Below are 23,606 nucleotides of genomic sequence, written 5' to 3' on the forward strand. Positions count from 1 at the left end.
CCCCCGCCCCTTCATCCTCTGTGGTGATTTTAATGCTTTGCAACTACCTGCCCCAGGGGTAGAGCAATGGAGAGGCTTCTCATGTCATCATGTGCATACTTGCTAAGTGCAGGACAGAGCATTCACTTCTGCACAACAAGTGGGTCATTCTCTGCCATTGATCTTTCGCTTTGCTCTCCAGCTCTTTCTCACATTGCTCAATGGGAAGTGGTCGATGATTTGCATGGACATGATCACTTCCAGATCTGGATTCACCGGCCTGATGGTGTGGAACCCAAAAGGAAACCACTGTGATGGGTGCTCGGTAGAGCCGACTAGACACTTTTTAGCCAGTTGGCCCAGTTCCAACGTTGTGCGAATGTCTAGGCATAGGTAGATCATATTACCAAAATGATCTCCCACACCACTGCAGCATCCATTCTACAGTCCACGGGACAACAGAAGGGGCAACTTGTCCCTTGTTGGAGTACCTTATGCTGCGCTGCAATCAGGACCAGGCATGCAGCTTTGTGTAGATTCAAGTGTTGGCCAATTTTATAGAATTTGACAGCCTTTCTGGTGGCAAGAGCAGAGTGTCGCCCAATTACTTGAGAGAGCAAGAAGACCCTCAGGAAAATTTCTGGGAGAGGAGGCAAATGCCCCATGGCTGCTGTAATGGGGAACAGCACTCTCCAAACCAATCTGCGAGACATTGCCCAGACTATGGCGGCATATTTTGCCACAGTTACTGCAACAGCCAGTCAGGATCCAGGTTTCCAGTGCCGTAGAGCAGTTGCTGAGAGGTCTAGTTTGAACTATGGGACCCGCAGCTCATGGTCTAGTGGCTAGTGTTGCTACCTCTGGATCATGGGGTCCCAGGTTTGATTCCCAGCCTAGTTGAGAATTTTCTCTGCCCGGGGACTGGGTGTTCGCTTTGTGCTCATCATTTCATTATCATCATCCTCATCATTCGTGAAAGTGACTAGATTGGACTGCGAAAAAAATTTGAGTGTGAAAAAATTGGGACTTTGTACGGGTGCTGATGGCCGCACAGTTGAGTGCCCCACAGAGCAAACAACATCATTATGAACTTCCAGTCCGCCTCTGATGAAGATTACAACTACCCATTTACATATGGGAGCTGGATTCTGCGTAGCCTGTGGCTCGTAACACATCCCCTGGTCATGACAGGATCCATTACAGTATGCTGCGGCACCTCACAAAGCGAAAAAAAGATATCCTCCTCGCACTTTTTAATACCATTTGGGCGTCAGGTCACTTTCCCGACTTGTGGTGTGAAGCAATTTTAATTCCTCTTTTAAAACCTGGGACAGACTGTATATGCACAAGTAGATACTGTAGTGTTGCCCTCACTAGCTGCATGGGGAAGACCTTGGAGCAGATGGTCAACTGCCTCCTTGTCTGGATCTTAGAATCCAGGGAACTCCTTAGTCACTTTCAGTGTGGGTTCAGGAGGTATCACTTCACCTTTGATAACCTTGCCCACCTGGAGGCGCCTATACAACAGGGTTTCCTATGCCAGCATCACTTTCTAGGTATATTTTTGACATCGAGAAGACCTATGATACTACTTGGATGCATCTTATCCTGGAGCATTTCACGAATGGGGTTTTTGTGGTTGTCTGCCCATTTTTATTCAGTCCTTCCTCTCATCACGATACTTCATATACTGAGTCGGTGACATCCTGTCTGATCGCTTTGGGCGGGAGAATGGTGTCCCTCAAGGTAGCATTTTGAATGCGACTGCCTTTGCCATAGCTATTAATAGCATTACGTCCATAGTGAAAAGTCCAGTCCAGTGTTCTTTGTTTGTGGATGACTTCTCTGTGTTTTGTTCTCCTTCAAGCATCACAATGACAACATGTCAGTTGCAGCTAACTCTTCGACATTTGGATGAGGGTGCAGAAGAGTGGTTTTAAGTTTTTCGCCGAGTAGTCTGTGTGTGTTCTTTTTAACCGTTCTCGTTCCATTTTAAGCTTTCCTGAGTTGACGGTGAGGAACACTGTCCTAAAAGACACAGTGCGGTTTCTGGGTCTCATATTTGTCTCTAAGCTTACGTGGTTACCTCATCTTAAGGACCTGAAGAAAAAATAACGGTCGCTTAAGGCTTTAAGTATTTTAAAGTGTCTTATCCACAGTATATGGGGAGCAAACGGGGCTTGTCTGCTCCAGTTTTACAGGGCATTTGTGCAATCTAAGATCGATTAGGGGTGCACAGTGAACGGGTCTGCGATACCCCCTTATACCCATTTTGTTGTGCCTATCGCAACTAGCATCTCTGCTATATGGTGAGTAGCAACTTTCCTTCTCTAATATTGTTACATTCCATCCTGGATTTTCCATTGTTTGATCTTACTTAAAGATAGTGGACATGGTACACCATGAAGGGTTTTGGTTGGCCCTAGGGCATTCAGAACAAGCCCAATACCAAGCCTCTATGCAGAGGCTGGTGAACCACCACTTTACATCAGACAATGGCTACGTACAGTTTTCCAGGCATATAAAACAATGTTCACACCATACACACCCGCCTACCCTACTGTAACTCAGCCTCCACTGGAAAGGCTTTTTCATAACAGGCAACGTGGCCCTATGGGCTTTGTGCATGGGATTGCATTCTAGAGATGGGTGTGGCTGGTCTTCATGTTTTACATCACAGTGGGAGCAGATTTCTGCCTTGGTTTCCACCTTGGCTTCTCCAGAGGCCCATACTTATTTTACATGTGACGAATTTTAAGAAAGATCTTACACCAGATTTTACATTTCAGTCTTTGTTTTTTAACATTTTATATGCATCATGGTTTTATAGTAGTGTACACTGATGGCTCCAAACAAGAGAATCCCATGACTGCTCTGTCGTGTTCTCGGACCCTGTCACCATGATTCGCCTTCCTGATGGGTATACTGTTTTCTCAGCAGAGCTCCATGCGACCCTGAAGGCACTGGAGCAGATGCGTCATATTTGGAGCAAACGGTTTCTCATTTGCTCCAATTCCCTTAGTTCCTTACAATTGTTACAGAATCTGTACCCAGCTGAGGAGTTGGGCCGGCTGATATATGACCAACGGTACTTGCTCCAATGCAGTGTAAGGATGTGTCATTCTTCTGGGTGCCTTATATGAGGAGATGAACAGGCTGAACAGGCTGATCAGGCTTCCAAGGAAGCCTGCAGAGGACAGGATGCGGCACAGTGTCCTATTCCCTTGCAGGCTGTCATTTCCGCTGTACACAGGAAGTTCCTGCAGTTGTGGGCAGTGATGGCTAATAAGCCACAGTTGGTGTAAGTCAACAACCCGGCCATGGTGTCCCTCCTGCCAGTTGCTTAGGTGGGATGAAATGATCCTCATTCGTCTTAGAATTGTGCACTGCTCTCTCACACATAGCTTTTTGCTATGACGAGAGGGTCCCCCATTTTGCTGGTGATGAGACGAGTGTGATTAATGTTTTAAAGTTTTGTGATGTGTCTTGATTGTGATGTGTCTTGATTGTGATGTGTCTTGATTGTGATGTGTCTTGATTGTGATGCGTCTTGATTGTGATGTGTCTTGATTGTGATGTGTCTTGATTGTGATGTGTCTTGATTGTGATGTGTCTTGATTGTGATGTGTCTTGATTGTGATGTGTCTTGATTGTGATGTGTCTTGATTGTGATGTGTCTTGATTGTGATGTGTCTTGATTGTGATGTGTCTTGATTGTGATGTGTCTTGATTGTGATGTGTCTTGATTGTGATGTGTCTTGATTGTGATGTGTCTTGATTGTGATGTGTCTTGATTGTGGCCTAAACTTTTAGGCTGGAGGTTTTAGTGTGCATTGGGGGTAGCTGACTTCCCCCTTTTTGTAATTCTCATGCTCAGCCAGCAACGTCCATCTGCTATATTGTTTTAGCTCCTTGTACACTTTCTTCCTATGTCATTAATGTTTTACTACTGATGCAATACCTTGTTCCACGGCTCTGTACAGGTACGCACATAGTTTTCCAACATTTGTTACCTGTGTTTTATGTGCTGTTTTATCTTCCTTTTACTGACACTCGTCTGTCTGTTTTTGCGTGGACGCTAAGGATCTCGCTGTCGTGTGCCCATACAAACATGTCCGTGTCCGTCCACGTCATACACGTAGATGTCCGGCCACGATGTTGCTACTTTATTGCACTGATGTTACAACAGTAAATATTCTCTACTATTCATCGTAGCCAGTCTGTTCTTGAAGTGGTTCATCAGTATTTCAGTCCACCTGCATAGTCCGTGCATTAGTAACCATTGGACCACTGATTATGTCTCTTGTGACGCTATGTTTCTATTTTATGTATCCATTGAGTCATCTACCCCATTGTACATGTTATCCAGTATATACTTTAATGGGTGTACAAGTGGGTTATCCTATAAATTAATACATGTTGCCATTTTTGTCATTCATTAACAAGATGATAAGATGACTCTAAATTTGGCATTGGGACTGATTCATTTAAATTGATGATGTTTTTGAAGAATTGCTACAGGCTACGATCAGCACCTTTAAGTTATACATTCCTTGCCACCAATGCTGTGTCTGTGGAAACCTTCATGGACAGGTTGCCCTAATAAACAATGATACTACTATACACGTAGACATTTAGCTATGTGTTTTTTACCTTGTAATGTTCCTGACATCTCTTCTGTGCTGATAAATGAAAATATAAATTCCGGGCAGTGAACGATAATACTGCGCATGATACCCTATATCCAACACAGTAATCGAGTGTTATCTGTGAGGTATCATATACTTAGCAAATGACTTTTATTTTTCTTGCCTAGAGCTGTGCCGTATGGGTCAGCTTGCTGTTGCTCGTTGACTTAATCCCACCACTTAATTATTGTGATAATTCTATTTTTAAGTAGTATACCCCGGGGAATACTTAGTAAGCATTGACTGTGACTTGGATGTGGTCCATCATATAATCCTTTTACTGCTACGACATTGAATTAAGTATGCTACACTGTTACTGTAGTTTCTATTCATGTGGTGTTCACTTAGATGTAACCACAGTGTAGACTGTTATCTAAACGACTTTGTGTAAGCCCAGTTTGTAACTACACCTCAGCGTGGGTGTTTTTTTAAATAATTATGTTTAATATTATTGTATGATTACACAGGATGGTCTCAGACTATAGCTGCAGTGTACACTGCTACTGAAATTACTTTGTGGCTGTCAGGTTTGTAACATTACATTTTCAAAGTCTAAAAGAAGTTTGTTTACATTTTTTACAGATTTTTGATGGCTGTATATTTGTGTTTGTTGTTCTGGTCTTCAGTCCTGAGACTGGTTTGATGCAGCTCTCATGCTACTCTATCCTGTGCAAGCTTCTTCATCTCCCAGTACCTACTGCAACCTACATCTTTCTGAATCTGCTTAGTGTATTCATCTCTTGGTCTCCCTCTACGATTTTTACCCTCCACGCTGCCCTCCAATGCTAAATTTGTGATCCCTTTATGCCTCAGAACATGTCCTATCAACTGATCCCTTCTTCTAGTCAAGTTATGACACAAGCTCCTCTTCTCCTCAATTCTATTCAATACCTCCTCCTTAGTTATGTGATCTACCCATCTAATCTTCAGCATTCTTCTGTAGCACCACATTTTGAAAGCTTCTATTCTCTTCTTGTCCGAACTATTTATCGTCCACATTTCACTTCCATACATGGCTACACTCCATACAAATACTTTCAGAAACGACTTCCTGACACTTAAATCTATACTCGATGTTAACAAATTCCTCTTCTTCAGAAATGCTTTCCTTGCCATTGCCAGTCTACATTTTATATCCTCTCTACTTCGGCCATCATCAGTTATTTTGCTCACCAAATAGCAAAACTCCTTTACTACTTTAAGTGTCTCATTTCCTAATCTAATTCCCTCAGCATCACCCAAGTTAACTTGACTATATTCCATTATCCTCGTTTTGCTTTTGTTGATGTTCATCTTATATCCTTATATATTTGTGTTTGTGGATTTCATAAATTACTAAACATGTATTACGTTATAACTTATATCAGTAATGCTAACTGCATCTGATATTGATGTTAATGTCGCAAAGCACGTGAAAAGAATAATATTTTAGCTTCTGCAAATAATAATTATTTGGCTATACATTTTTTTAAACTTTCTTTCTTTTTTTAGGGCTGTTCCACATTATTAGCATTCACACTATAATGAGATTACAGTGTACAGATGGACTGTGTCTCTGGAGTAGGTGATTACTTCGTCAATCTACTGCTACCACACTGAACTAATATTGTTATTATTCCTTTTTTTTTCTGTGATTTTCACTCGGGTGCTTCTGCAGATGGATGGTAGCCAAAAAGAAGTGTAAACATTGCTAATAACTATACTTCCACATTACAAAAAAATTATTTTTGCTATGGTACTATTTAAGTACATTGTTGTTACTTTGGATGTAACCATAGCTTACACTGCTGCTGCAATGACATTGTAGGGGCCCAGATTACCAAAATGACTTTGTGTAAACCCAGCAGATGATAATATTTCCACATTTTTGTGATAAAATTTTTTACTCTGTTATTATTTGAGTAAATAGTTGTTACAGTGATGTAACCACAGCTTACACTGCTACTTTATTGACATTGTAGAAGCCCAGATTGTATTTTTACCCCTGTACTTTTAAAATTTGTACTCTGTTTTGAGTGAGATAAGACAGATGTATTTGGTGAATAACTGTCTATATAGTTGTTTTAATTTTGATAAGCCGATGTTTCAGCCTTCTAGTCTGTTACGTAAGTGCCAGTTCATGAAGAAGAGAACTTTTACTGTTATTTTAAGACATAAATAACCTGTCTTTCGAGGTACCCTTTTTCTTTCTTTTTTTATACATCAAAATGTATATTACAACTGTCTTGTATGTAGTCACATTGTATAAATGCTTTCCAGATCTAAAGATGGTAACATTGATTACTGAAACCGAGTATCGAGAATAAAGTTTATTATTACAGATCTCGACAAGGAAGCTTAACTTCTCTAATGTATTAGAAGTGTGTAATAAAGGTTATATGTAATGTCTACTCTAAAACCTCTTGTGGACAGTTCTTTAAACAATTGGGCATACTGAAAACAGTATCGCAGTATATTTACTCCTTTATGAAGTTAGTTGTCAACAATAACTCTGTTATAAAACAACAGTAACATTTAAAAATATAATACTAAAAGGAGAAATCGCTTGTACTATCTTTTACTCAGCCTTAGTATGACACAAAATGGAATGACGTGCCACACCATTAAAGTCTTTGACCACTTACCAAGTGTTGTAACACATGTAGTAGATAATTTTAAGTTCAAACAAAAAGTGAAATCATATCTTCTTCAGCACTGGGAAAATATACTAAAATTGTAGAATTCGTTCATCAACATAATTTAATCTGCATTTACATGTGCCTACATATATACTCAACAAGCTACCTTATGGTGTATGGCGGAAGGTACCTTACACCACTACCAGTCATTTCCTTTTCACAATGAGAGAAAAGCAATGTCTATTTGCCTCCATAAAAGCCTTAATTTCTTTTATATTGTTTTTGTGGTCTTTATGTGAAACATACGCCGGTGGCAGTAGAATCTTTCCATAGTCTGTTTCAAATGCCAATTCTCTATATTTTCTTAGTAATGTTCCACAAAAAGGTCGTCGTCTTCTCTCGAGGGATTACCACTAGAATTCATGAAGCATCTCCATAAAACTCACGTGTTGAATAAATCTACGGATAACAAATCTCATCTCTGAATTACTTTGATGTCTTCTGTTAGTGTGACCTTGTTGGGATCCCAAATACATGATCAGTATTCAAGAATGGGGCACACTGGTGTTCTATATGCAGTCTTGTTTACAGATGAACCACACTTCCCTATAAATTCTCCCAGTAAACTGAAGTCGAAAATTTGCCATCATCTACTTCCTTCCCTGTGCTGCGATCTCTCGACTCTGACTATTCTTCCTTCTATTGCTCCTTTTCTCATGGTGGCAGCCTTTGATGTTGTTGTTGTTGTTGTTGTTGTTGTTGTTGTGGTGGTGGTGGTGGTGGTGGTGGTGGTGGTGGTGGTCTTAAGTCCTGAGACTGGTTTGATGCAATTCTCCATGCTACCCTATCCTGTGCAAGCTTCTTCATCTCCCAGTACCTACTGCAGTCTACATCCTTCTGAATCTGCTTAGTGTATTCATCTCTTGGTCTCCCTCTACGCTTTTTACCCTCCACGCTGCCCTCGAATACTAAATTGGTGATCCCTCGATGTCTCAGAAAATGTCCTACCAACCGATTCCTTCTTCTAGTCAAGTTGTGCCACCAGCTCCTCTTCTCCACAATTCTATTTAATACCTCCTCATTAGTTGTGTGATCTACCCATCTAATCTTCAACATTCTTCTATAGCACCACATTTCGAAAGCTTCTATTCTCTTCTTGTCTAAACTATTTATCGTCCACGTTTCACTTCCATACATGGCTACACTCCATACAAATACTTTCAGAAATGACTTCCTGACATTTAAATCTATACTCAATGTTAACAAATTTTTCTTCTTCAGAAACGCTTTCCTTGCCATTTCCTGTCTACATTTTATATCCGCTCTACTTCAACCATCATCAGTTGTTTTGCTCCCCAAATAGCAAAACTCCTTTACTACTTTAAGTGTTTCATTTCCTAATCTAATTCCCTCAGTGTCACCCAACTTAATTCGACTACATTCCATTATCCTCGTTTTGCTTTTGTTGATGTTCATCTTATACCCTCCTTTCAAGACACTGTCCATTCTGTTCAACTGCTCTTCCAAGTCCTTTGCAGTCTCTGACAGAATTACAATGTCATCGGCGAATCTCAAAGTTTTTATTTCTTCTCCATGGATTTTAATACCTACTCCGAACTTTTCTTTTGTTTCCTTTATTGCTTGTTCAATATACAGATTGAACAATATCGGGGAGAGGCTACAACCCTGTCTCACTCCCTTCCCAACCACTGCTTCCCTTTCGCGTCCCTCGACTCTTATAACTGCCATCTGGTTTCTGTACAAATTGTAAATAGCCTTCTGCTCCCTGTATTTTACCCCTGCCACCTTCAGATTTTGAAAGCGAGTATTCCAATCAACATTGTAAAAAGCTTTCTCTAAGTCTACAAATGCTAGAAACGTAGGTTTGCCTTTCCTTAATCTTTCGTCTAAGATAAGTCGTAGGGTCAGTATTGCATCATGTGTTCCAACTTTTCTACGGAATACAAACTGATCTTCCCCGTGGTCGGCTTCTATCAGTTTTTCCATTCGTCTGTAAAGAATTCGTGTTAGTATTTTGCAGCTGTGACTTATTAAACTGATAGTTCGGTAATTTTGACACCTGTCAACACCTGCTTTCTTTGGAATTGGAATTATTATATTCTTCTTGAAGTCTGAGGGTATTTCACCTGTCTCATCATCTTGCTCACCAGATAGTTAGGTAATTTTCACATCTGTCAACACCTGCTTTCTTTGGAATTGGAATTATTATATTCTTCTTGTAGTCTGAGGGTATTTCGCCTGCCTCATCATCTTGCTCACACCAGATGGTAGAGTTTTGTCAGGACTGGCTCTCCCAAGGCTGTCAGTAGTTTTAATGGAATGTTGTCTACTCCCGGGGCCTTGTTTCAGCTCAGGTCTTTCAGGGCTCTGTCAAACTCTTCACGCAGTATCATATCTCCCATTTCATCTTTGTCTATATCCTCTTCCATTTCCATAATATTATCCTCAAGTACATTGCCCTTGTATAGACCCTCTATATACTCCTTCCACCTTTCTGCTTTCCCTTCTTTCCTTAAAAACTGGGTTTCCATCAAAGCTCTTTAATTTTCCTGTAGGCAATATCTATCTTACCCCTAATGAGATAAGCCTCCATACCCTTACATTTGTCCTCTAGCCATCCCTGCTTAGCCATTTTGCACTGCCTGTCGATATCATTTTGAGATGTTTGAATCCCTTTTTGTCTGCTTCATTTATTGCATTTTTATATTTTCTCCTTTCATCAATTAAATTCAATATTTCTTCTGTTACCCAAGGGTTTCTACTAGCCCTCGTCTTTTTACCTATTTGATCCTCTGCTGCTTTCACTATTTCATCCCTCAAAGCAACCCATTCTTCTTCTACTGTATTTCTTTCCCCCATTCCTGTCAATTGTTGCCTTATGCTCTCGCCGAAACTGTACAACCTCTGGTTCTTTCAGTTTATCCAGGTCCCATCTCCTTAAATTCCCATTTTTTTGCAATTTCTTCAGTTTTAATCTACAGTTCATAACCAAAAGATTGTGGTCAGAGTCCACATCTGCCCCTGGAAATGTCTTACAATTTAAAACCTGGTTCCTAAATCTCTGTCTTACCATTATATAATCTATGGTTCCTAAATCTCTGTCTTACCATTATATAATCTATCTGATACCTTTTAGTATCTCCAGGGTTCTTCCATGTATACAACCTTCTTTCATGATTCTTAAACCAAGTGTTAGCTATGATTAAGTTATGCTCTGTGCAAAATTCTACCAGGCGGCTTCCTCTTTCGTTTCTTAGCCCCAATCCATATTCACATACTATGTTTCCTTCTCTCCCATTCTCTGCTCTTGAATTCCAGTCAACCATGACTATTAACTTTTCGTCTCCCTTCACTACCTGAATAATTTCTTTTATCTCGTCATACATTTCATCAATTTCTTCGTCATCTGCAGAGCTAGTTGGCACATAAACTTGTACTACTGTAGTAGGTGTGGGCTTTGTGTCTATCTTGGCCACAATAATGCATTCACTATGCTGTTTGTAGTAGATTACCCGCACTCCTATTTTTTTTTTTTTTATTCATTATTAAACCTACTCCTGCATTACCCCTATTTGATTTTGTATTTATAACCTTGTATTCAACTGACCAAAAGTCTTGTTCCTCCTGCCACCGAACTTCACTAATTCCCACTATATCTAACTTTAACCTATCCATTTCCCTTTTTAAATTTTCTAATCTACCTGCCCGATTAAGGTATCTGACATTCTACGCTCCGATCCGTAGAACGCCAGTTTTCTTTCTCCTGATAACGACATCCTCTTGAGTAGTCCCCGCCCGAAGATCCGAATGGGGGACTATTTTACCTCCGGAATATTTTACCCAAGAGGACGCCATCATCATTTAATCATACAATAAATCTGCATGCCCTCGAGAAAAATTACGGCTGTAGTTTCCCCTTGCTTTCAGCCGTTCGCAGTACAAGAACCGCAAGGCCATTTTGGTTAGTGTTACAAGGCCAGATCAGTCGATCATCCAGACTGTTGCCCCTGCAACTACTGAAAAGGCTGCTGCCCCTCTTCAGGAACGACACGTTTGTCTGGCCTCTCAACAGATACCCCTCCATTGTGGTTGCACCTACGGTATGGCTATCTGTATCGTTGAGGCACGCAAGCCCTCCACCAACGGCAAGGTCCTTTGGTATCAGACCAGCAATTTCCTACGTTCAGCCAAAAGGTAGTAAATGAAAGAATATACCAAGAAAGTAAGGCTGAAGTAATTTATAGTCCCCTTCTGAGTTTGACCTTCATCTACCAAATTTTTTGTAGTGTGGACTGACTGGGGATCATAGTTCCTCCTCCTTCAGGGTTTCTTTGTTTCTCAGCAGTGTTAGATTTTTTACTCTGTTCAGCAGCTATGCTGCTATGTTCTGACAAAGGATTCCTTGAAAGGCAGCCATTGTCCTTGTGTTTGTGGCGGATTTTGTATACCACTGTGACATTGTATTCCTAAAGCCTCAGTGCCCATATCGCTGGATGACTCACGCATGTCAAGGAATTGGTGCTCTGTCTACTTGGGCAATGGCTGCCGTGCCAGGTAGCCTTAACTGCAGCTGGGTGGTACCCTTGGAGAAGGCCCTTGGTCGGAGTAGGTGGCATCAGGATGGACGTTTCGCACATGAAACAAATTATGCCAAAACAATGGCCATTCTGATCTGGCCATCTCTTCAGACAGGAATTGAAACTTCAATGTGGACAGTTACAATCATACTGCTTTCCCTACCCTGGGTGCCCATAGGAAGAGGGACAATGCAGACATCTAAGAGTGAAGCAGTTTATTCAATACATAGTATGTGCTCGAGCTTATGGGAGTACTTTCACTATAACAAAGCTATTATTTTTTCAGGATCATATTAAAGGTAGATTTGGAGAAATTGAATCTTTAGGAAAAATGTGCAATGGACTACTAGTGATTATAGACCCTTAGCATGTTTACAGCTGGGTGGCATACCAGTGACCATTGCTCAACACAAGATTTTGAGTATGGTATAAGGAATTATCTTCCTCGGAGCTATGCTCCAGGCAGACAAGGAAGTACGAGCTGATCTTCAGCAGCGAGGTGTACATTCTGTCCGATGCATCAACAAAGACCCTGAGGATAGAAGAATAATACAGGTTCTTGACCTTTGTGTTTGTAGGTAAAGTCCTCCTGGAAAAATGATAGTTATGGTGGTTTACAGGTGTGACATGAAACCTTATCTCCCACCACCCACGAGGAACTTTTGATGCTTGTTCTTTGATCATATGTCATCCCGCTGCACGGCAAACCGAAAACATGGTTAACTGCAAACGAGCACTCCACAAAAGTAGTCCTTGTGAACAACCACCTTTACGTGTCAGTTGCACAAATCTTCAAGGAAGAAGAGAAAACACAGGAATACAAATCTCTTATCACCTGTCATACACTGAGGCGTGTAAAAGAATCTGACAGCTAATTATAAGAAAGTCACAGCCATTGGCCCCACGACCTCAACTTTTTTGAAAACCAGTTTTCCCATCGTCGTCCTCTCTTGTGGTTCCTGTGTCACCCTCTTCGGGAACCACTTCCCGCACCCAACCGGAGAAGCATCTTCCTCCTTCAGCATCAATCAGTGACAGGGCCCCCTCTTGAGACCCCTAACCCCATGTACCAGAGACCAGATGCCAGACAATAGCTGAAGGAATGGCAACCTTTGGTCTCAAGGCTTCCACTCTTCATCCATAACCACACTCATTGTGGACAGGCCCAAGAAAGAATCCTAGCCACCAAGGGCTCAGAAGTAGGAGGAGGAGCATGAAATCAGGACAAGGTTACTCTGGTGACACCAGAGGGACCAGGCCCCCCATGCTGTCGGATTCTGAACCAGTGCTCAGTGATATGGTTTCATCCCCATCAGTGACAGGCAGTGATACTCGGGTGTGATGAGTTCTCGCAGCCCCTTCACTCGTAACCTGAAAACCCATAACATGATCATTCAGTGGAACTGTAATGGACATGACCTTCACTTGCTGGAATTACAAGGGCATGCTGAAAAGTAATACCTCAAATTTTATATATGAAAACTCTTATAGCTTTTTAAATGAAACAAATGTTAATATCATCCTTTGCAGATGAACCTTATCATTTTAAGCATCTTTTTCTGGTAGACTCACTATCCTATTAAATGAAGTAAGAAGGAATGCTGGAAGCACTATGTCTCCTATCCAGAAACATCTGCCTCTTCGCTTCGGGTAGGGGCCAAGTTCCATAGTCTTCTGGGCTGCCAGTGAACATCAAATGTTCCAGATCCTGTCCTTCACAATGGTCTTTGTAACATCACAATGGTTCCTGCTGAAGAACATCTTGCAAACCACATTGTGGCAGCAATGCCATCTTTTTATCCAGTTAACTTTTAACTGCAGAAATGACTAGTTGAAATGTCCCTCTATGTTCAGCCCCGCTAAGCTGAATCATATTGCCTCATCTCACAATACGGCCCCAGACCCCAGTTCAGTTCATTATCAGGTACTCAAACACATGAATGTTACTCAAAGACTGCTTCTACGTACGATCTTCAACCTTATGTAGCCCGAAGGTTTCGCCCCTTCAGTATTTTGTCCCAGTCCTTAAGCCAGGCAAAAATCCCAACTTCTCTCAACAGCTACAAACTAACTAGCCTCACCTACGTGCTCTGCAAACTTCTTGAAATTGAGTGCCTGTAGATTATCCTGGCTTGGAGCCTTTTTCTCCCTACCAGTGTGGTTTCCAAGGGAGAAGGATCCACAGCCAACCATTTGGTCTGTTTGGAAACAGCAGTCCTACAGGTTAAATGCCAAACCTCATTGCAGGCCTTTTTGACCCACATAGGGCATATGACACCACTTCAGGCCATCACATTTTACTTACATTCAGTAACTTGGGCTTTCGTGCCTCCTTACCAATTTTTATTCAGTGGTTGTTCCAGGTTTGAGTCTGGTACCTTCATTGATCTCTCAACAGGTTCAGCAGAATGGCATCCCACAGGGCTTTGTCCTGGCTATCACACTCTTCCTCATTGCCAGCAATGGGCTAGTGATCTCTTTTGGGCCGCTGGTTAAGTCTGCACTGTATGTTGATGACTTTTGCTTCTGGTACAGCTCCCACACATTAGCCTCAGCTGAACATCAGCTCCCAAGTGCCAACCAATGGACCTCTGTGTGGGCCCTTTTCCCCGGTTTCCAATTCTCTCCTGCAAAAATGTGGGTCATGCATTTCTTTCATGGTACCACAGTCCGCCCTGGCCCGGAACTCTATTTGGATACCGAGCATTTGGACGTTGTTGCACAGTCCCGTTTTTTGGGGCTTCTGTTTGGTAGAAAGCTGACTTGGCTGCCCCATATTCGTCAACTAAAGACTAGTTGCATGTGAAGCCTAAAACTCTCTGCTTCCTGCCACAACTCTTGATGTACAGAGTATGCTAGTCATATCTGTATTTACTGGGCTGTGATCTCGTCTCGGCTGGCCTATGGTTGCCAGTTTATGGCTCAGCAGCACCTTCAGCTATAAAATTGTTAGACACAGTCCATCATTGTGGAGTTCATCTGGCCACGGAAAACAACTGGAATAGTCCTGCAGTCTCTCTCTTTGCCAAATCAAGGATCTTACCTCCTTAGTTCACATGGTACCAACTCTTGGTCTTTTATGCAACCACCGCCTGACAGTTCCACGATCATCCCACGTAGCCCACTCTTTTTGCTTGCAAGTGTCATTGAACTTTTGACACTCACCCACAGGTGGGACTATTGGTTGGAATGCGCCTCGCAGGATCTTTGCTTCCCCTCCCTGGAATGTGCACCCTATGTTTTCTCGCATACACCCTTTGGTTGTTGCCCTAACCATATATTAGGCTCAATCTATCTCAAGATCCTAAAGTCTGTCATTCCCATGACCTTTCAGTGTCTGTTATGTACAGTTCTTCTGGAGTTTAAGGGTGGTAACATTTTTTACAATGACTGCTCTTAAAACTTTGGATAAGGCAGGATATGATGTTACATCGCCTGCTGGTCAGAAACACCTTTCGTTGTCAGGAACATTTCGTGTTTTTACAGTAGATCTGATAGCCATTAACAGAGGCTTTCTCTTTATTAAATGGGCCTCCCTTAACTGCATTTGATATGTATGACTCCTAGAGTAATCTTCAGGCTATTGACTGATGTTACTCTTGTCATTCTGTGGCCTATGCTATTCATGAGCTTCTCACTGAACTTGGCCGCACTGATTGGTCAGTTTCTCTCTGGGTCCCAAGGCATGAGAGTATCCCAGAGATGAACTGGCCATCCGTTCGGCTAGAGGAGCAATTACTCGTCTTCCATATGTGTAGACAGTTCCAGGTGTTGATTTGCGGGTGCTAATATGACCTCAGCTCGCTCAGAGATAGATTACCTTGTGGCTGTTGGCCTCTCTAATAAACTCCGCCCTATCAAAGAGAGTGCACTCTTCATTCCATTCTTTTCAGAAGGAAATCCAGTGTCCTGTGTTGCTTCCACATTGGTCATATGTGGCTAACCCATAGTTTCATTTTACATGAGTCACCCCCACATTGTAGTTGTGGAGTCTCACATCCTAGTGGAATGCCCCCTTCTTCTGGTCCTCCATGCTAAGCCTTATAAATTCTTTGCCTCAAAATATCGGTATGCAATTCACAGACAGTTGAACTGTATCCCTGTTTCTTCCATGAAAATGGTTTTCGTTTTCAGATATAAGATATCAAGCTACCTTCGGGGCAGGGGTGGGATGGTTGGGGTTGAGGTGTCTCACACCGCACACTAGGTCATAGGGACTTCTGACTCCAATTTCCATGACAGTTCACGCTTTGATTCGTCTTACTTTCCTTTAATTGCATTTAGACATGGTTTTTTCCCTTTCCTGTTTTAGAGATAGTGCTATGCTGAGGCATCACTAATTACGGATAAAATACCCCTGGATTGAGGAACTGATGGCCTTGCTGTTTGACCCTTAACCTCGAATCAACCAACCAACTCACTCTATTAATGTCCTTAAGGGTTTGTTTGATTTCATAATGTTTTGCAACATTCACCCATATTTAATTGATAGGACTGCATGAAGCAGCCCACTGTTAGTGCTTGCTACTGGATATTTCAGGATTGTTTTTCCTACTCATTTGCATTAACGAACAGTATTCTACATTTAGAGCACGCTCCCACTCATAACACCAATTATAAATTCTGTCCAAGTCATCTTGTATTCTCGTACAGTCACCTTTGTGTACACCACACCATCATCAGCAAACAACCACTGATTGCTGTTCACTCTTTCTGTCAGATCATTCAGGTATAGGGGGCAATCAAAAAAAGTTTCTGTTTGAGGGCATTGCTGTGGCATATATGCAATGTAGCATGAATCTGTTGTGGGCATATAAATACTGGCATGTAAACAGGGATTTAGTGTTACATTCGTGTCCTTCCAATGTGCGTGCAGTAAATGCAGAAACGTGAACTGAGGCGACGTTATTACCAAATACTTCCAACCAGGACCTCTTGCTGTTGTTCTTTTCTTGGCTCCCAAAGGACAAACAGTGGTACACATCCATCAGAGAATGGAGAATATGTACGGGCACCATGTCTGTCGAAAACCATTGTTGGGGTATGGTGCACCAAATTCTATGTGGTAAGAGGTGCTGCTTCCTGATAATGCACGTTCCCATATCGCAAATGTCATAACGCAGAAGTTACACCAACTCAAGTGGGTGACATTCAATTGCCCATCCTGCACTCCTGATCTCTCCTTATGCAAGTATCATGCCTTTGGTCCGTTAAAAAGACCTTGAAGGGTTGATGATTCCTGTTGGATGAGAATGTGCAGCAGGCAGTTGCGGACTTTTTCCCATAGCAGAATACGGTGTTTTACCAAACTGGTATCTTCCACCTGGTGTTTTATTGGTATGATTGCCTCAATGCTCACAGTGGTTTTGCTTGATTGGCATAGGATTCTGGACCATGCAGCCTTTGAATGGAAGCTTTTTGGTCACATCTTAAAATATTTACATCGGTCCTATCGCATCTCTCTGGGGCACTCCTGATAACACCCTTGTCTTTGATGAACACTCGCCGTCGAGGACAACATACTGGAGTCTATTACTTCAGAAGTCTTCCAGTCATTCACATATCTGGAAACCTAGTCCGTGTGCACAGGCCGTTGTTAATCATCTGCAGTGGGGCCAAAGCGGCTTGAGGTTTGTTTGCTTGTGTGAATGTGTGAATTTCTGGAGAAGGCTTTGGCCGAAAGCTAAATGTGTAACAGTCCTTTTGTTGTGCCTGTCTGTACCTCAGTGTGTCATTTTTACAGTGAGTAGCAATCTGTCCTTTTCATAATATTGTTCAAGGAAATTTACTATAGTCAAACTCAGAATATATTAAAGAATTCTGCAGCAAACTGATATTAAGGATATTGATATGTAATTTTTTGTGTTGATCTTTTATTCTTCATACAGGAGTCACCTGTGCTTTTTCCCAGTTGCTTGGGGCTTTGTGCTAGGCGAGAGAGTCACAATAAATGCATGCTAAGTAAAGGTCGGTTCCCACTAGAGCGCGGCAACAGCAGCGGCAAGCGTTTTCCGCGTTGACGCGGCGGCTCGCGGAATTGGCGTTCCCATCTGGAAGCGGCAAACGTTAGCGGTAGCCAATGACGGACAGCCACTGAGGTACGGGGCAGGACCCACTCAAACGCGCGGTGCGTTTGATTCACTATATCTTACACCTACATGAAGGAAAGACGAAGTTGGGTGAAGACATACCAATTTTTCATTTTCTGTACAATGTACTCTTTCACATATTTCATTATTTATGTTTTCTCATTTCACCATAAACAGATTTCATGACTACCGTTCACGATTGTTCACTATCTCCTAACACATTGAAACAATGTACGACAAGAGAGATAATTCAGATAGTTAAGCGAGACAAAAATTTAAAATGTGGTACGGTAGCAGGTACACGAAAACAGTAAGAACACAAAGGCTAGGTGGAAGGGATGAAAGTGGAAGCCACCTGATAGAATTTCCCACAGAGCATAATGTAATCATCGCCAGCACCTTGCTTAAGAATCACGAAAGAATAATATATATTTGGAACAGTTTTCGAAACCAGATTTTAAATTGTAAGGCATTTCCTGGTGCAGACGCAAACCTGACTGAAGACTGTCAATAGCAAGAAAAGCGTTCTGAAAAAGAAAATTTGTTCACACCGAATATAAATGCTAATGGTTGGATACTATTTTACAAAGGTATTTGTGTGGAGTGCAGCCTTGTATGTAAGTGAAACGTGGATGATGAACAGTTCTGTCAAGAAGACAATGGACGCTTTCAAAACGTGGTGATTCATAAGAATGCTGAACATTAGATACGAGGATCGTGTGACTAAAGAAGAGGTACGGAATTAAATAGAGGAGGAAGAGGAAATTACGGCACAACTTTGACAACAATAGGGGTTAGTTGACTGGACGTATTATGGGGCGTCAAAGAGTGAGGACAAAGGAGTTGGGTGATAGTATTCTGATAATAATCATCTGTTGAAATACTATTCTACTATTTTATCTATTAATGTAAGCAGTGAATTTACTCTTCCATGCACTCTTTAAAACATTTAAACCAAAACTGAAATCAGCTGAACACCAAATCTTTCAACCACTGTCTGACAACTACTGGATTCACTTTCAACTTTCTATAACTATCACTGGCTAGCCACACACACATACAGATATAAGGAGAACAAAAATAAACAAACATTAGTTTTCAGCATATAATTCTGCAGGTTGGCAACATGTACATAAACAAACCAGACAGGAAGGGACATGTGAACACACTGTAGTTACGACTTTAAATCAGAGTTTTCGGTAAAACGTCTACTGCTAGTGACAGAAGAAAAAAGAGCGAACATGAAGATGTGCTTATGTTCCATAATCTAAGTTTTAGTTCAACCTCCAGCGTGTGACCAGGTGAGGGGAAACGTATATGTCCGTCAAAAACTCAATTCACTGTAAGTAATCAGTCATTCACGTAAAAAAAGATGTGAACTGTTTTATAATCTGCAAGTATCACAGATCAAAACAAAACTGAGTCATTCTAGATTCCACCGAAGATGCCTTAAAGTAAAAGGCGAAACACGTCTTGAATCAGTAACGTACACTGGATAAAGAAAAAAGAAAGGAAATAATCAGTAGCTCTACATATTTAGTAAATTACATCTTACGACATACCAGCAAATTAGTTTCGGTTTAACTTCTCATTCGACATGCTATTAATGCCATTTAAAAAAATTCATCTATCCCTTCTGAAAATCTGTAGTTACTTTCATATCTCGGTAGATAAACAGATTTCGGATATTTATCATGCGACGAAATACATGAATTTTCACAAGTTATCGTTTGCAAAAAACACATTTCGATTTCTTGAACCGTTTACGAAATTTGCGGTTGATACAACCACATGGTTTACGACGAGCAGGACGAAGTACCGGTCGCGTCGCGAGCAACCCTCACGCGGTCACGGCACAGCCCGTCCGCCGACATATCAGTCAATATCTCGAGAACGGTGATAGCTATCGACCTGCTCTTAGCTTTAAAAACAATTTCGATATGTTGACTAAATTTCATACGCAATAATGTATTACCTAAAATGAACTGTACGCAAAGTCCACGCAATGCGTTTTTACCTCTGCACACTCATTAAAATTTCGTGTAAAGGTTTACGTAAATGCGATACAGCAAGTAACCACCACGAATAACGAAAAGAAATTCGGTTCTTTATCGAGAGAAGATATCAGGCTGTAACATGCCCAAGAATCAAATTTTTCTACCGAATAGTTTCCTTGGAATCGGATGATAAGTATTTCATAGCTGCCGCCGCGTCCGCGCCAGCGGTTCGGCGAAAGTTCGCGTGGCCCGGGGTTCCGTACCTGACGTCACGCTCAGCGCGGTCTGTGATTGGCGGCGCGCACCTGGGGCGCGTTAGCGGCAGCGGAAGCGGTTCGACATGGTCAAACCGCGACGCAGAGCCCGCCGCGCCGTGCCGCTGACGCCGTTTCCATGGCAACCACGCCGCTGACGCGCGGCAGCCCTAGTGGGAACCGGCCTTAAGGGGCCTGTGTCGTAGAGCTCTCTCTATAAAATCAAACTGGGATTCTAACTGGACCTGGCAACTTATTTATTTTCAACTCTTTTTGATTGTCTACATCAGGGATCCTATTACTACGTCCTCCATAAACGAATCAACAAATTAACTTACAGTTCTATTGCACTGTTTGTGGTGTCTCTTTATGTCATTGATAAAAATGTTCTGCTGATCTATATAAGTCTAAATCAAAGACACAAAATAAGCAGTAAGGTGAATTGACAGACTCAATTTGCATTTTTGTTACATGTTAACATTTGAGTGATAGTATTGCTGTGAAAATCTGTTGTTACCATCATTCAGTGTTAATCTATAAAGCAGTTTACACCTGTATTGTAAAGACATTATGAGCATGTGTTTGCTTTATAGGTCCTGGCGAGAATTAGGTGAAGACTGAATTTATGATGGTGGGAAATATGTTATAACCACCTTCCAGTTCACGAAGATGAAATGCTTGGACCGTAGTTCCCACATTTGACAAAATCACTGTTAAGATGTGAAATGGACTACAGGAAATTAAAGCAAAGAACATTACTTTTTCTTAGCGTTTACAAGAAAATTTAATTCATTTTCAAAGACAACTTTGCTCAGATGGTTGCTATTAGAGGTGCATACAGTAGTGGCCTTATGTAGCAGCATGACACATTTTCATCTGGAATAAAGATGTTACAAGTAATAGTTCTGAACCTCAAAACGATCTTCAGATAACTTGTGTGTAACTGTCTGTTATGCTACATGTGAATTTGAATGTAATGTCCAAACTTTTCCAAGGAAGAAAGTGTATTAAGTGTTACTTTTTCAAGCTACAGCCCTTATTAAACTGATTTGAAGTAGTTGTGTTGTTGCTACAGCAGATGTGTGCACCTCACTTTTCTTAGCATTATTTCTCAATTTCAGGAATAAATCTTCACCGATCAACCGATTTTGCATTGCAACTTCGGTTTTCCTCTAGTCATTCTGTCCACATTGATGCTACTGTGGAATTGTAATGCTCCCTTAAATTTTTAGAGGTAGGTTGTTTGCAGATGACATTATTCTTCCCACTTCCAAAATAGTGGTAACATCTAAGATAACACTCGGTACTCTTGCAAGCTTATGTTAAGGGAATAGAGTGCATTTTTATCTCTGCCGTGGTAACAGAAGATACGCTTCTGAAATAAATTTGTATTGAATCCATTTGAACACTAATTAGTAATCGTGGATTATCTTGATACATTGAAACTATGCGTTAGACTAGGAAACAATTTTCCATGTTCTGGTTAGAATTTTGCAGCAGAGTTCCAGCACAGTTGGCTTTCAGTTGGCATCTGTTTAATGTCACTGCATGCCCAATGCTAGAGTGAAATATGTCACACTAAGACAAACTATAGATGTGTGCTTATTCAACCATATCATTTCAGCTAAAAAAAGCTCTTTTTCTATACAGATGGCAATAGCCCATACAGATTTGTAAAAATAGAATAAGATATGTGGGACTTGTGATGATGTGAGTTACAGCTGGGTTGGTAAGTGACTGTGTACTGGTTGCAAAATACGTAAATTAGAATCAGTCACTTGTGCACGTAGTTTCACTATAACATACTATCTATGGCTTGCAGACTGTAACTTTGTATTATCAAACATCTCATAATGTTTTGTTGGGTAGTGTAGAGAAATAGTACTGAATTATGTGTTACAGTGGAAAAGGTTAGTATGCCAAATTGGTGATTTGTAGTTTGAATAAAAATCTAGCCATTTCCACATAGGCAGTCCAGGAACTTGCCGAGTCCCCTCAGGTCACTCAACCTTGGGGGTTTGTAACATATTTTAAGGGAACCAGCAGTATTGCGTGTTAACAATTAGAATAGAGGTTCACTCAGTAAATTAGAACTTTTGATGCTAAATGATAAAATACCTCCTTACATGACACTAAGCTGGGAAACTGTTCACTAAGAGTCATTCCATTGAACTCCATTGCACAAACTGACTCACTTCTAGGTCATTTAGCAGATAATGTCAAGTCTTACATATACAGGGTTATTACAAATGATTGAAGCGATTTCACAGCTCTACAATAACTTTATTATTTGAGATATTTTCACAATGCTTTGCACGCACATACAAAAACTCAAAAAGTTTTTTTAGGCATTCACAAATGTTCGATATGTGCCCCTTTAGTGATTCGGCAGACATCAAGCCGATAATAAAGTTCCTCCCACACTCGACGCAGCATGTCCCCATCGATGAGTTCGAAAGCATCATTGATGAGAGCTCGCAGTTCTGGCACATTTCTTGGTAGAGGAGGTTTCAACACTGAATCTTTCACATAACCCCACAGAAAGAAATCGCATGGGATTAAGTCGGGAGAGCGTGGAGGCCATGACATGAATTGTTGATCATGATCTCCACCATGACCGATCCATCGGTTTTCCAATCTCCTGTTTAAGAAATGCCGAACATCATGATGGAAGTGCAGTGAAGCACCATCCTGTTGAAAGATGAAGTCGGTGCTGTCAGTCTCCAGTTGTGGCATGAGCCAATTTTCCAGCATGTCCAGATACACGTGTCCTGTAACGTTTTTTTCACAGAAGAAAATGGGGCCGTAAACTTTAAACCGTGAGATTGCACAAAACACGTTAACTTTTGGTGAATTGCAAATTTTCTGCACGAATGCGTGAGGATTCTCTACCGCCCAGATTCGCACATTGTGCCTGTTCACTTCACCATTAAGAAAAAATGTTGCTTCATCACTGAAAACAAGTTTCGCACTGAACGTATCCTCTCCATGAGCTGTTGCAACCGTGCCGAAAATTCAAAGCGTTTGACTTTGTCATCGGGTATCAGGGCTTGTAGCAATTGTAAACGGTAAGGCTAATGAAGGCTTCTGCATTAGCCTTTTCCGTAAGACTTTCCAAACCGTCGGCTGTGGTACGTTTAGCTCCCTGCTTGCTTTATTTGTTGACTTCCGCGGGCTATGCGTGAAACTTGCCCGCACATGTTCAACCGTTTCTTCGCTCACTGCAGGCCGACCCGTTGATTTCCCCTTACAGATGCATCCAGAAGCTTTAAACTGCGCATACCATCGCCGAATGGAGTTAGCAGTTGATGGATCTTTGTTGAACTTCGTCCTGAAGTGTCGTTGCACTGTTATGACTGACTGATGTGAGTGCATTTCAAGCA

General features: G+C 41.5%; 1 protein-coding gene across 6 annotated transcripts in view; it reads left to right on the plus strand.

Annotated features, from left to right (window-relative positions):
- Window positions 1-23,606, plus strand: part of LOC126190754 (E3 SUMO-protein ligase PIAS3) — a 261,787-nt gene that overhangs the window by 231,607 nt on the left and 6,574 nt on the right. The window contains exon 12 of one of the 6 annotated variants that reach the window (XM_049931267.1): window positions 21,345-21,457. The exons of 4 other annotated variants lie outside the window; for them this stretch is intronic. In XM_049931267.1, coding sequence (XP_049787224.1) covers window positions 21,345-21,436 — 92 coding nt within the window. In that variant the 3' untranslated portion in view covers window positions 21,437-21,457. Of the gene's footprint in view, window positions 1-6,158; window positions 7,037-21,344; window positions 21,458-23,606 lie in introns of those variants that run through there. One more of the 6 variants, XM_049931268.1, reaches the window with a different exon arrangement.

Source organism: Schistocerca cancellata, chromosome 6 (assembly GCF_023864275.1).
Source record: "Schistocerca cancellata isolate TAMUIC-IGC-003103 chromosome 6, iqSchCanc2.1, whole genome shotgun sequence".
Taxonomy (NCBI): Eukaryota; Metazoa; Arthropoda; class Insecta; order Orthoptera; family Acrididae; genus Schistocerca; species Schistocerca cancellata.